At 50.0% G+C, this 14,229-nt stretch overlaps 2 protein-coding genes across 5 annotated transcripts in view; one reads left to right on the forward strand and one right to left on the reverse strand.

Moving 5' to 3' along the window:
- On the forward strand, positions 1 to 5,673 carry LOC138760272 (myosin-2-like). Its single transcript, XM_069930616.1, has 3 exons — positions 1 to 130; positions 549 to 1,819; positions 4,140 to 5,673. The coding sequence occupies exons 2-3, from the start codon at positions 566 to 568 to the stop codon at positions 5,016 to 5,018; spliced, it is 2,133 nt and encodes a 710-aa protein (XP_069786717.1). The 5' UTR covers positions 1 to 130; positions 549 to 565; the 3' UTR covers positions 5,019 to 5,673.
- LOC138760273 (E3 ubiquitin-protein ligase TRIM65-like) overlaps positions 5,569 to 14,229 on the reverse strand; it is a 23,942-nt gene continuing 15,281 nt past the window's right edge. For 2 of the 4 annotated variants that reach the window (XM_069930621.1, XM_069930617.1), the window contains 2 exons: positions 7,154 to 7,240; positions 5,569 to 6,870 (listed from right to left, as the gene is read on the reverse strand). In XM_069930621.1, the coding sequence (XP_069786722.1) occupies positions 6,341 to 6,870; positions 7,154 to 7,240 (617 nt within the window). In that variant the 3' untranslated portion in view covers positions 5,569 to 6,340. The remainder of the gene's footprint in view (positions 6,871 to 7,153; positions 7,241 to 14,229) is intronic. The other 2 variants (XM_069930618.1, XM_069930619.1) reach the window with 2 other exon arrangements.

A 14,229-nucleotide genomic window follows, 5' to 3' on the forward strand; every position in this document is an offset into this window, starting at 1 on the left:
TCAGCTCGATTGGTCCAAGCTTCAACCGCCCTGGAAGCAGCGAACCAATTAAACACGGGGACGCGGCACGTGGTTTGGGTGCGGCGAAGCAGATCCCTCCCCTCCCATTGGTCGGGCCCGAGACAGGAAGGTGCGGGCGGATCGCGGACGGTGATGGGGTCGTGGGATTATCAACTCCCCCCCCCCGCTGCCCCCTCCCCCCCCGCTGCCCCCTCCCCCCCCCGCTGCCCCCTCCCCCTCCCGCTGCCCCCTCCCGCTGCCCCCCTCCCGCTGCCCCCTCCCGCTGCCCCCCCCCGCTGCCCCCTCCCGCTGCCCCCTCCCGCTGCCCCCTCCCGCTGCCCCCTCCCGCTGCCCCCTCCCCTCCCGCTGCCCCCTTTCTTCCCGCTGCCCCTCTCCGCTTCCCCCTCCTTCACATCCTGCTGCTCCCACCCCTCCCACTGTTGCACCCAGTGCCCCCATCCCAGCCCCCTACCTGAGGGATTGACCTGTGCCCGTGGCTGGGTTCTGCCTCATGATGCTGCATTAACCCTCGTCCCCTCTTTTGTCAGGTGGTGGTCCGGCTACTATGGCGACTGTGGAGACCACCTGTCTGGCTGGGCTGCGGATAGCCATGTTGAGGCACACCAAGGCGGAGAAAGTCCGGGAGGATAGCCGGCTGCTAATGCAGCCCCACGCCAACTGGGAGGAGTTCCTGATGCCTGCCCCTGCCTCCATAGCCATGCTGGGCGAGCTGATCGCTGTCTCCGCCGCCACTGACTTCCCCGTGGGCCAGCAGGATGCCGACGGCTGGCACGGCCTCCTCCGGCACCCCGAATCCTTCCGAGCCTGTCTCATGCAGGTCAGCAACCAGGGCTGGAAGACCTTCAACCTGGCCCACAAGAACATGGACCAGATCCGCATGCACTCGCAGAGCGTGCCCGAGCATATGAGCTGGGCTGTGCGCACCTTGATGCAGGGCGACCGGGAAAGCATGCTCAGGTTGCTTCCACTCCAATTGGGCAGCATCCACACCGTGGCCCAGGAGTGCCGGACACTGGCCGTGCAGGTAGAGGGCACCTTCCTGGAGCTCACTGATCTCATCCATGAGCTCCTGGAGGCCCTCACCAGCACTAAGGGGGCATACGAGGCGGAGGTTCAGGAGGTGAGTCAGCGGCTGCAGGAGGTGGACCGCCGCAAGCTGCTCTTGGAGGGGGAGAGGAAACGGGCGGAGGAGTACTTTGCCAGGATGACGCGGGAGGTCGAGGAGGCGCATCACCTGTACGGGCGCACGGTGGAGAGGGCCCCCAGTGAGTGGGGGGTAATGGGCATGTTCGCAGTGGAGAGCTCCATCAACGCTGTTGGCAGTTTGGTGTCGGGCTTCATGTCCATGGTGACCGCTGACCCAGTCAGTCTCTCTGCCACAGTGGTGGAGTCCTTGGCCAACGTCGGCAACATCATCGTGGAGAAGGTGCGGAGCAAGGGCCGGGACCCTGCACCGGTCCTTGGCTCACGGATGCTCTCCAAGTCCACTGAGCTGATGGTGGCTGCCACAAAGCTCCAGGAACTGCTCTCTGCTGATGCCGAGCTCAGCCAGGAAGCGCTGATGGACCAGGTTAGCAGGCAGCCCAGGTCCGAGGTGCCCCACAGCATGCTCCAGAGGCTGGCGGACGAGCTGACACAGGAGGAAGAGGAGGAGAGTGCCCCCACTCAGGCCGCCCTCACCCTCTGCCAGAAGGGGATCGGCATCTGTCACAAACTGGAGGAGATGGGGCAGGGAGCCAGCCCCAGCCAGGAGCAGCTGAACGCTGTGGCCACCAGGATCAAAGAGTTCTATAGCAAGGTATATTGGCCTTCAAAGTACTGAGTTCAGGAGTTAGGATTTTGGGGTAAAGTTGGAGAAGACATTGGTGTGGTTAAATTTGGAGAATTGTGAGCAGTTTTGGTCACCGAACTACAGGAAGGATATCAATAAGATAGAAAGAGGGCAGAGAAGAATTACTTGGATTTTGCCTGGACTTCAGGAACTGAGTTACAGGGAAAGGTTAAACGGGTTAGGATTTTATTCTCTAGAATGTAGCAGGAGGATAGAAAGGGTTGCAAGTTGGATGGACAGGGGAGAAGCAGTGGATGTTGTACATTTGGATTTTCAAAAGGCCTCTGACGAGGTGCCGCACATGAGGCTGCTTCACAAGGTGGAATTACAGGAAGGATACTCATGTGGGTAGAGCATTGGCTGGTCGACAGGAACAGAGAGTGGGAACAAGGGGATCCTGTTCTGGTTGGCTACCACTTGCTAGTGGTGTTCCACAGGGTCGGCGTTGGGGCCACTTCCTTGTAAGTGATTTGGATGGTGGAATCGATGGCTTTGTGGTTAAATTTGCAGGTGATTCCAAAATAGGTGGTTGGGCAGGTGGTGCTGAGGACAAGGAAAGGCTGCAGAGAGACTAGGATAGACGAAGAGAACGGGCAGAGGTGGTAGATGAAATATAATGTTGGGGAGTATAGGCTCATGCACTTGGGTCAAAGAAATGGAAGGGAGACCTCGCGCAGGATTCCCTAAAGGCTAACGACCAGGTTGGGTCGGAGGTGAAGAAGATGAATGGATGGGAGACCTCGCGCAGGATCCCCTAAAGGTTAACGACCAGGTTGGGTCGGTGGTGAAGCAGGTGAATGGACGGGAGACCTCGCACAGGATCCCCTAAAGGTTAACGACCAGGTTGGGTCGGCGGTGGAGAAGTCTAATGCAGTGTTGGGGTCATATCCAGAGGGATAGGGGACAAGATCAGGGATGACATGTTGGGGCTTTATAAGGCCCTGGTGAGGCCTCACGTGGCGTGGAGGACGGGGGATAGATTTGGGCTCGTCCTGTTGACGACACTTTCTAAGTTCTAGTAATTTTCTATTCCAAAACACGCCATCCTCCAAGAAACGTAAGCATCGATTTTCCGAATTACTATCTAAATCCAAATAAATCAAGCTTAATGTCATCTTTAATTGGGTGATATAACCATTTTGCATAACTTTGCTTAGAGATTTGCATAACTTGAGTAAATAAAGCCTTTTGTAATAATGTTAACGATTTAAGATTATAAGACGAATTCAAAGAAAAGTATTTTGTTGCTTACGCCTCCTCCATGGTCCTTTGAAGACAGGGAAGCTCCCCGTTCACCCAGATATTACCACGTATAACGTCACACTAACTATACAAACAACAATCTTTCTTAAAGGGATACTTACAAAATGAACTAAAATCAAAAACACAAGGTTTTGACCTTTCAAACACCTTAATTGAAAAAGGATGTGCTGGTGTTGAAGAGGGTTTGGATTTACTAGAATGATACCAGGAATGAAAGGGTTAATGTACTTGTTGGGGTACAAGAGGATGAGGGGGAACCTCTTGGAAACATTTCGAATGCTGAAAGGCCTGGACTGAGTCAATATGGCGAGGATGTTCCCATGGTCGGGGAGTGTAGAACAAGAGGCCACAACGTCAGGGGAAAAGAGCATCAATTTAAAACATAGATGTGGAGAAATGCCTTTAGCCAGAGCGGGGTGAGTCTGTGGAACTTGTTGCCACGGGCGGCTGTGGAAGGGAGGTCGTTAGGTGTGTTTAGGGCAGAGATTGACAGGCATTTGATTAGTCAGGGCATCAAGGGTTACGGGGAGAAGGCCGGGAAGTGGGGCTGAGTGGGAGGGTGGATCAGCTCTTCATTAGAAGGGTGGAGTAGACTTGATGGGCTGATTGGCCTCCTTCTGCTCCTTTATCTTGTGAAGAATGAGGGGCAATTTGATCGAGGAATTTAAAATTATGAGGGGGATCGACAGATTAGGTTGGCTTTTTCCACTGAGGGTGGGTGAGATACAAACCAGAGGACATGGTTGAAGGGTGAAAGGGGAAAAGTTTAGGGGCAACATGAGGGGGAACTTCTTCACACAGAGAGCAGTGGGGGTGTGGAATGAGCTGCCAGCTGAATTGATGAATGTGGGGTTAATTTTAATATTTAAGAGGAATTTGGACAGGAACATGGATGGGAGGGGTATGGAGGGTACAGACTGGGTGCAGGTCAGTGGGACTAGGCAGAATAATGGTTCAGCACAGACTAGAAGGGCCGAAGGGGCCTGTTTCTGTGCTGTAATGCTCTCTGGTTCTACATTTCTAGGTGCTGAAATTTAGTGCTAGCTGTGCCTCTGGCTACACCGGGCTCCCCCCCAGTGCCCCAAACCTGGCCAAGGCCTCTGAGGCGCAGGACCCCGAGGACAAGAGCCTGGTGCAGACGCTGATGACCCAGGCTCGGGTGAAGATCGAGAACGCCAGGGCGCAGCTGGAGAGCAGCCGCCAGGAATACCAGCACAGCTTCGAGGAGCTGAAGCGGAGCAACCGGGAGCTGGACAAGGTGCTGGGGGAGATGAGGCAGTGCCGGGTCACTGAGGTGGACTTCAGCTCCATGCTGAGGATGCTGGGGCGGGGGCTGGAGGGCCTGGGCCGGGTGAGGGAGCAGTGGACCAAGTTGATCCGCTTCTTTGACATGGTCTCCAACCTGATCGAGGTTGGACTGAGTAAGTCGCTGCAGATGTTTTCCAGCCAAGCCCAGGGGCTGCAGGGGCTGGAGGGCTACGGCCCACAGCAGCTGCTCGGAGACATGATCTACGCGCAGGCCTTCCAGGCCACCAACATCTCTTGCCTGGTCCACACGATCTCCTTGGCCTACACCGAGATCTCCAGCACCATCCTGATGGAGCAGGTCAGCAGGCTGGGGACCCTCATTACCTTGGAGCCCAGCAACCCCGCCTTCGAGGCCGAGCGGCGGAAGCTGCAGGAGGGCTGTGATGGCGCGCGCCGACTGATCATGGAGCGGGTGGAGAGTGGCCAGGAGCGGTACGAGACCCACGTGCAGCAGCGAATCCGGGACATTGATTCAAGCCTGCAGGCTGCCCTGCCGCCTGCCTCGCCCCTGGAGCAGCAGGCCATCCGCAGCTCCCTGGCTCAGCCGGCAGCAGACGTCTTCAGGGAGATTTATGCGGAGGAGCAGTGGGCCTGAGGGTCCAGGGGGTATGGGTCCCAGGTTGAGGGTCCGCAGGGGTGTGGGATCTAGGTGTGGGGGTCAGCGGGGGTGGGATCTCTGGGTGTGGGAGTCTGCAGGGGTGGGGATCTCTACGGTGATGGGGGTCTCAGTGTGGGATCTCGATGTGGGGGTCTGCAGGGGTGTGGATCTCGGGGATCTCTGGGTGCAGGGGTCTGCAAGGGTGTGGACTGTAGGTGTTGGGGTCTGTAGGGGTGGAGATCTCTGGGGGTGAGGGACAGTGGGCTTCAGCATCTTGGCAGGATGAGGGACCATGTCTGAAGGTGTCTGGGTCTATGCCGGGTAGTGTGGGTCCCAGAAAGAGGGGGTGTCAGTAGTGGGAGGGTCCATGGAGGTGGGCATCTGGGGGGGGGGGAGAAAGGGTTCATGTCCTGGGGGTGTCTGGTGTCCGATGTCCAAGGGCTCCCACTCCTTGCCCTCTTCCCTTCCCCACATCCCCTCACACCCCTGCCCTCTTCTCCCCCCTCCCCCCAAACCCCTGGAATGGAATCTGTTACGGAGGCAGAAGTTGGTTACAACGTGGTTCCTTCCACGACCTGGTCTTTATTGCCTTGACACACGTTTCTGTATTCACTGTATTTTTTAGTTCCAATAAACCTTGGATGGTGTCCCAGCTGGTGTTGGTCTCGAGCCATGGATCTGAACACACACACACACACACACAGACATGACAGGGCCCAGACATGATTAGCACCTAACAAGGGCATTGCTGGGATTGGGGCAGCTGTGGCTGAGCAATGGTGTCCTTGTGGCCATCACCCACAGGGTCAGTGAGCCTGGGGAGGGGCAGGGAGCCAGCACCCTCCCTGACCCTGTGACCCCCCCACCCTTCCTTGCTCCGTGACCCCCCCCTTATCTTGTGATCCCCTCCCTTGACTCTCTTGACCATGACCTTCCTCCCTCCATGACCCTCCCTGATCCTGCGACCTGCTCTGACCTGTGACCCTCTCCAACCCTGTGATCCAATCTGACCTGTGACCTCCCCTACGCACTCTGATCTGTGGCCTTTCCTGACCCCATGACACTCTGTTATCCTCAATCCTGGCTACCCTGCTCTGACCTGTGACCTTGACCCCATGTTCCCACCCTGACCTGTGACTTCCCTGACTATCTGACCTGTTACGCACTCTTTTACCCTCCCTGACCCTGGCTACTCCGCTCTGACCTGCAAGCTCCCTGACCTGTGACCTTGAGCCTGTCTATCCCGCTCTGACCTGTGACCTCGACCCCATGGTCCCACCCCATGGTCCCACTCTCACCTGTGATCTCCTTGACCCTGCCTACCCTGGCAACCGAATGTGAATGGTAGCCCCCTTGCTGATGTAAAAGGCGGGGAGCAGGGTGGAAGGGAAGGGGCCGAAGCAGCGATGGAGCAGAACCAGGCCGTGAGCCAGGCCGTAGAAGGCAAGGGATTGCTGTGGCAGGTCGAGGAAGAGGCCAAGGTGGGAGCAGGAGGCCTGAATTGTAGGCCCTGGCTGGCCTTGGTGCCAGGGGGTGGCAGTGCCAGAGGACAGCTCCAGGCACCAGGAGTTGGCATTGCGGCCCAGCATGCAGGCCTGACCCCGGCTCCTGCGGTCCAGGGAGTTGTGAGCGAGGCCCACCATTACAGTGCCCCCGCTGAAGGACAACTCCCAGTAATGGCGGCCTCCCAGCTCTGGCCTCGCCAGCACCTGGGGAAGGCGCTGGAACCGGTCAGGCCCATCACAGTATGGCTGCTTCTCTGGCCAAGAGTTTGTGGCAGCGCGGCCATTCTCTGCAATCCGTAGCTGTACCGAGGCTGTGCTCAGGTCGAAGGTCAGCTTCGTGGCATCTGTGGGGGGAAAGGAGAGGGAGTCAGAGATGTCAAGTCAGGGGGACTAATAGGATCAGGAGGGCCGGGATGTCAGGTTGGGGTGGGAGGGGGTGAGTGGGCTGAGGGGGTTCAGAGGGGAGATGGTGCACACCAGGCAGAGACGGGGGGAATGGAGATGGGAGTATGATGATGGCATCGGGGTGAGTGGGACGTGCAAAGGGGAGGGTGGGGGTAGGGGAGAGGTGGGGGAAGGAAAGGCTGGGGACCTGGCCTGGTCAGGGTGACCATCAGACATACTCACACTGCAGCAGCTGCTCTATGGTTTCAGGTTTGGTGAAGGGTTGTGGTTCCACCGTCGACTCTGACATGGACATAGGGAAGATGGCTGCTGATCAAAATTTGCAGAGAATGCTCAGACACCGAGTGAGTGAGGGGGTGGTACACACTATCGGGGTTAGTAACATGGAGGGCCCCACTGTCGTGGCAATATTGCACGAGCTCTATCATCAACTAAGAATTAATGGTTTTAAAAATTGATTAGTGCAAGTTCAGTGGTTGTTGAAAAGTGTGGGAGTGCATTCTCAACCCAGCGGTGGTCAATTTTGGAGGGATAAAGGAGATTTTGCATTGCAAGGTCTTTGTGCCTGAGGGCTGTGGGAGCAGCAGTGGCTGGCAGATTGCTTCAGTGGGAGAGCCCACTCCCAACCGAGGACTTTCACTCAGGATGACTGGGGGATGAAGATTATCGACAGCTCCTGGGTCTTGTGAGGCCGAAGAAGAATTGGGCTGACCTGGAGGAAGACATTCTCCCTGCATTCGAGAAGAACAGTTCTGCAGTTGTCAGTGCAGAGACGTTCCTGTGGAAACTCCCACACTCGCTTCCCTGCTCTTTTGCAAAACTGATTAATTGGTGAAGGGGAGATGCTGTTTGCAATTGATTAAAGAAGATATCAATGGGTAAAGTACTGAATACTTTAACTTTTAATAGTAATGGGCTGAATATCCTGGTGAATAGGAAGAGAATTTTGGCACGTGAAGAAAATGAATGTTGACATTAGCCTTGTTGCAAGAAATTCATTTAATTGAAGAAGAATATCAGAGAGATTGGGTGGGGTATGTTGCAGCTTCTAGATTTAATTTGAAAGCTGTGGGTAGCAGAAATTTAATAATCCTGGTTTAAAATACTAAATGTAGTTATTGATTCTTCAGGGAAATATGGTGCATTGTCAAATCTTTTTTTGAATACTGGACATTTATACACATACACACCAAATGTAGATGATGAAAAATGTATACAAGAAACATTTATAAATGTAGCAAGTTAATAGGTGGGGATTTCAAATTTTGCTTAGATCCAGTTTTAGATTGATCAACAAAAGCTATAACAAGGACAAAAGCAGCTGACACTGCACTGTTATTAATGAATGATTTAAATTTAATAGATACATGGAGAATAATTCATCCAAGAGAAAGAGATTACTTTTTTATTTAAATAGCCATGATTCTTACACTAGGATGGATTTTTTTTTAAATATGTGAATATAAGGTGAGAATTTTATCAGATCATTCTCCTTTGTTGTTGACAATAACAATATTGGACAAAGTAGGATCAGTTTACAGGTGGAGGTTCAACTCTTATTAAAAAGATTTTTGGGAATTTATTAGAAGACAGATAAGAATTTTTTTGAGACCAATTCCAATTTGGTTACTACGAGGTCAAATAATAAGTTATATTTCTAAAATTAAGAAGGATTATGTGAAAGTAGAACAATTAGAGATTGAAATAATGGATTTAGAAAAGGATCTACAGTGACAAATGAGGACGAAAAAAGACGGCTTATTAATAAAAAGCTTCAGTACACAATACAAATATAGAACAGAAAAAGCAATAAAGAGAACTGAACAAGTTTATGAATCAGGTGAAATGGGACACAAGGTTCTTGCATGTCCGTTAAAAACAGAACAATTAAAAATGATCTTAATTTATTTACTTATAAACCTAAAAAAAAATCAATGAAAATTTTAAGCTATTTTATAAAAATTATATCAATCAGAGTCTTTGAATGACAATAATAGATAATTTTTTTTGTCACAAATAAATTTACCTCATTTAAATTTGGAAGAGCAGAGAGAATTGGCTGCCCCTTTCACCTCAGTGGAGGTTAGGGAAGCACTGAGCTCATTACAAAGTAACAAGTCTCTTGGAGAGGATAGTTTCTCACCTGAATATTATAGAGTTTAAGGATTTATTAATTCCTCCATTTACCAAAAAATAAGATATCCTTTAAAACCATTATCATACAGACCAATTGCATTATTAAATGCAGATTATAAAATTATAGCAAAGATATTAGCATATAGGTTGGCAAAATATGGACCAGACTGGTTTTGTTTAAATAAAAGTTTGCAGATAATGTGACTATTCTATTGGATCAAAAGAGAGGAGAGCTAAGTGTTGAAAAAATGTTGGCCATATTAGAATGGGACTTTTTATTTAAAGTACTTGAAAAGTTTGGACTGGGACCAATATTTGCAAATTGGATTAAAGCTTTATATAATGGTCCAAAGGCTAAAGTTGTAACAAATGTCCACGCCTTTTCACTTAAATAGACCCAGTAGACAAGGTGTCCATTATCACCAGCTTTCTTTATTTTAGCAATAAAATCAGATTTGGTCTGATTCTGATATTGAAGGTTTTAAAGTTGGTAGAGAAGAATATAAGATTAATTTATTCGCAGATGATGTAAATTAATTTGACGGAACAGGAAATGTTATTATGTAAATTATAGTTAAGGTTAAAAGAATAAAGAACAGAATCTGGTTATAAAGAAAATTGGGGAAAAAAAGTGAGATTATGCCTCTTACTCAGGGTCAAAGAGATTCCCAATTTAAATGGGTGATGAATGGAATAAAATAGGGATGTGAGTAGGTAATTATTTAAATAACATATTTAAATTGAATTATACCACTTAAGAAAATTGATGACTTTTAAAAAATGGATGTAATGGGAAGAGTTAATTGTATAAAAATGAATATATTTCCAAGATTGCAATATCTTTTTCAGATATAGAAGATAGAAGACACCAGAAGATTTAATATATAAATGGGAACCGAGATTAATATCTGGAGACTGGGAAACTCCACTGTTGAAGCATTTGATCAATAAATGGAATAAACCAACTAATGAAAAGGGAATGAGGAACACTGGGCTAATTAAAATGCCTTTGGCTTAAAGTAGACTTATTCCATTTACTATGAACATTTGGTTCTCTAGAGGAATTAGAAATGTAGCAGATTGTTATGAAAGAGGAAATTTAATCAATTAAAAAATAAATACAGGATACAAAATAGCACAATATTTTGTTATTATCAACTAAAAGCATATTTACAGATAAATTGGGTTCAACAATGTTCTTGACCAAAAGGAGTGAAATTGAAAGTTTGATTTGGAATAGATCTATAAGAAATTTATCTCTGCCATGTACACACTATTGCAAAAGGGAACTCAAAGGCAGGGAATTCATAGGTCTGGACAAAGTTGGCAAACAGATTGAAATACAGTACAACTCCAATTATCCGAAAATGGCCGGGACCGGGCCTATGGCAGATAAACTTTTTTTCTCGAGAACCGGTCATTTTTTTAAAACAACCCAGTAGCAACAGCAAATGACTTGAAAAGGTGTTTAAATGGCAACAAGCAACAAGGGAAGGCTGTTGAAGCATTAAAATAATGTTTAATTCTCACCAAAAAAAAATGCTGGACACCGCCGATCACTGACACCTCCCCATTGAGGCCCCACTCGTGCCGAGAGCCTGAGGTCCACTGCTGCCGGCACCGGGAGCCTGACATCCCTGATCAGTTTAGCTCCAAAATCTTTGGCTTGGCTTCGCGGACGAAGATTTATGGAGGGGGTAAAAAGTCCACGTCAGCTGCAGGCTCGTTTGTGGCTGACATGTCCGATGCGGGACAGGCAGACACGGTTGCAGGGGAAAATTGGTTGGTTGGGGTTGGGTGTTGGGTTTTTCCTCCTTTGCCTTTTGTCAGTGAGGTGGGCTCTGCGGTCTTCTTCAAAGGAGGTTGCTGCCCGCCAAACTGTGAGGCGCCAAGATGCACGGTTTGAGGCGTTATCAGCCCACTGGCGGTGGTCAATGTGGCAGGCACCAAGAGATTTCTTTAGGCAGTCCTTGTACCTTTTCTTTGGTGCACCTCTGTCACGGTGGCCAGTGGAGAGCTCGCCATATAACACGATCTTGGGAAGGTGATGGTCCTCCATTCTGGAGACGTGACCCATCCAGCGCAGCTGGATCTTCAGCAGCGTGGACTCGATGCTGTCGACCTCTGCCATCTCGAGTACTTCGACGTTAGGGATGTAAGCGCTCCAATGGATGTTGAGGATGGAGCGGAGACAACGCTGGTGGAAGCGTTCTAGGAGCCGTAGGTGGTGCCGGTAGAGGACCCATGATTCGGAGCCGAACAGGAGTGTGGGTATGACAACGGCTCTGTATACGCTTATCTTTGTGAGGTTTTTCAGTTGGTTGTTTTTCCAGACTCTTTTGTGTAGTCTTCCAAAGGCGCTATTTGCCTTGGCGAGTCTGTTGTCTATCTCATTGTCGATCCTTGCATCTGATGAAATGGTGCAGCCGAGATAGGTAAACTGGTTGACCGTTTTGAGTTTTGTGTGCCCGATGGAGATGTGGGGGGGCTGGTAGTCATGGTGGGGAGCTGGCTGATGGAGGACCTCAGTTTTCTTCAGGCTGACTTCCAGGCCAAACATTTTGGCAGTTTCCGCAAAACGGGACGTCAAGCGCTGAAGAGCTGGCTCTGAATGGGCAACTAAAGCGGCATCGTCTGCAAAGAGTAGTTCACGGACAAGTTTTTCTTGTGTCTTGGTGTGATAATGAGGATTTCAGAGAATCGGATTTTGGATAATCGGAGTTGTACTGTATAAGTATTGGGGAGAAAAACTAGTTGGAACTCTGTTATGACAGTATGACAAATACATTAAATGTTAGATATAGATTGGTTCAGTATAATTTTTTACATCAACTATAAGTTACTCCTCAGATATTATGTTTTAGGTGTAGTCAAGAGACAGGCTCCTTTTTGCACGAAATTCGAAAGATTCCGAGAATGGGTTGTGGGAGTTACATCTCCACAAGACCCAGTGCTCTTTTTATTGAGTAATGTTTTGGTGATAAGACCAAAATCTTTTTCAAAAGGAGTTTGTGAAAATTGTGTTAGTGGTTGCAAGAAAATGCATAGCAGTGATGTGGAAATTGGATTCTCATTTAGGTTTGGAAAGATGTATACCTTAGTTGTATACCTCTTGAGAAGATCACATATAATCTAAGGAAATGTGTGCCCAAACACACACACTGCAGGCATTACTCCATAAAGGGTTTTCCCTAAAACTCAAACTCCTTGGGGTACGGACATGAACAATATTGAAAAGATAAAGTTGGGTGAGATTTTGGTAACCAGGTTTGTTTCCTTCTTTCTATTTTTTGACTATATTCTTTTACTTTCTATTTACTTTTTTTTTATTCTTTAGGGATTATTATTGGGGGAGAGGGTTTTCAGGGGGTATAGCAGGGAATATATGAATATTATCCTTTGTATCTGGACATTAATATGTTTGGAAACTTAAATAAAATATTCCAAATAATTGTGTGCTCTGCTGTTGGAAGGACACTGTTTCGTATCAACAGGGTGATCATTACTGACTGTAGGATATTCACGGTGAGCTGCAGTTCGACGATGGCGGCCCCTCGGATCCATGCAGCAGCTGCAGCCCCTGGAGACGGGGCTCCTGCACGGGCGTCTCCCTTCAGATGAACGACTTTGGATAATGCCGTCCGTCGGTCTGGTGGGTGGTTTAAAGGCTCTGTCTCAGACTCTGGGTGGGAAGGGGGGTAATGTTGCAGTGGATAAAATTCATGGCAAGACTTTTTTTTAACGATCCACTAAAGAGGTGTCCCTGGCTCTTCATCCCAGTGGAACCAGTGATGGCACCGTGCTGAAGGGGCTCGTGTCTGCCATGTATCCCCACATTCCTGATGCAGCCCTTCTCCCTTCCCTCTGATCTCTGGGGGAGGTGAAATCGGTATCACCCTGATTCTCCGTAAGCTCGTACCTGACTAGAAATCACTGTATGGCTTTAAAAGGCTGGTCTCTATTCAGTTTACGCGTGGTGGGGATGCTGAGGGGCAGTTCCTGTGTACTGAGCTATGGGATGACTGAGGTGCTGTGAATGGAAGGGGTATGGGTACATTTGGAGGGATTGCCCTAACCAGCGAGCTACTTCCTCCACCTCGACAGTACGCGGCGGCACAGCTGGCCCTTCTGCTGTTCCCCCATCCAGCTGTTCCTCCCCTGGGGATAGACGTCCCTCCTGAGGTGGGGGTGAAGGGCATTGGAGAAAGAGCGTGGGACGGGGCGAGGGGTGGATTCCTGCTAAGAGGAAGAAGGCACGGAGAAAGACAAAGCACCTCCAGACCCTTTCTGTAGAGGAACAGGAGCCAGCAGTTTCCTCCAGGCCCGACCCAGAGGACCTGATAGTCTCGGGGTCAACGGGGGCCTGAGGGAGTTGGGGAGGGTGATGGGATGCCAGAAGCCGAGGATTCCTCAGACATGGAAATCTGTGTGTCTTACAAAATAGGTAACACGTGTCCATGGAAAAGGGAACAGGAGCACCCCTGGTAAAGACCACATGTGTGGAGAGTATCTTCCCAGAGCTGGAGGGTGGCCCTGATGTGTTAAGGCCACGTGAAGGTTGTGATGTGCCCTCCATCAGGGCTGCACTTCCCCAACAAACATCTCCAGAGTCAGTGAGGGATTCTGCTGAGTGGGAGGGAGGGGACCTGTCTTCCGGTAAGTGTGTGTCTTCCGGTAAGGTAAATAGCCTCAAAAACCAGGCGTTATCTGAGGTTGGAGGGTCACCCAGTGGGGTGGTTTCCCAAATGGTGGAGTCTATCAAGGCAAAAGGTCCTGTGGTGGGACATTCTGTCCCTGAGTCACCCGTCCATTCAGTTCATGGCCCATTCGTGAGCAAAGATGACCAGGGTGAGGAAGGAGGGCATGACTCAGACAACATGTGTCCTTCGTTCGGCTCTAGGAGGGCCTGTGAGTCGTCCATCCTTGGGAATGGTGGTGTAGGGGGCACAAGCTCTGCCACACCCTGAGTCCTGGATCAAGGGGCATCAGGGTTTCCCTCAGTCACTGCCATGCAGACAGGAGTGGGCATGTCGGTTGGTGGGGGTGCCTGCCTGGAGCAGGACAAGGGATATGGGGAGAAGGACTCTTGATGCAGAGCTGGTAGACATCTTTATCCCCAGTTCTGGGTCCATGGCCATCACTGTGGGGGAGTTAGGGGATTT

This window comes from Narcine bancroftii, chromosome 4, assembly GCF_036971445.1.
Source record: "Narcine bancroftii isolate sNarBan1 chromosome 4, sNarBan1.hap1, whole genome shotgun sequence".
Taxonomy (NCBI): Eukaryota; Metazoa; Chordata; class Chondrichthyes; order Torpediniformes; family Narcinidae; genus Narcine; species Narcine bancroftii.

Bases quoted from the DNA above. Each gene is read 5' to 3' on its own strand.
- LOC138760272 (XM_069930616.1), top strand. From the start codon at position 566: ATGGCGACTGTGGAGACCACCTGTCTGGCTGGGCTGCGGATAGCCATG. The intron at 1,820-4,139 runs GTATATTGGCCT...CTACATTTCTAG, and splicing joins TCAAAGAGTTCTATAGCAAG to GTGCTGAAATTTAGTGCTAG.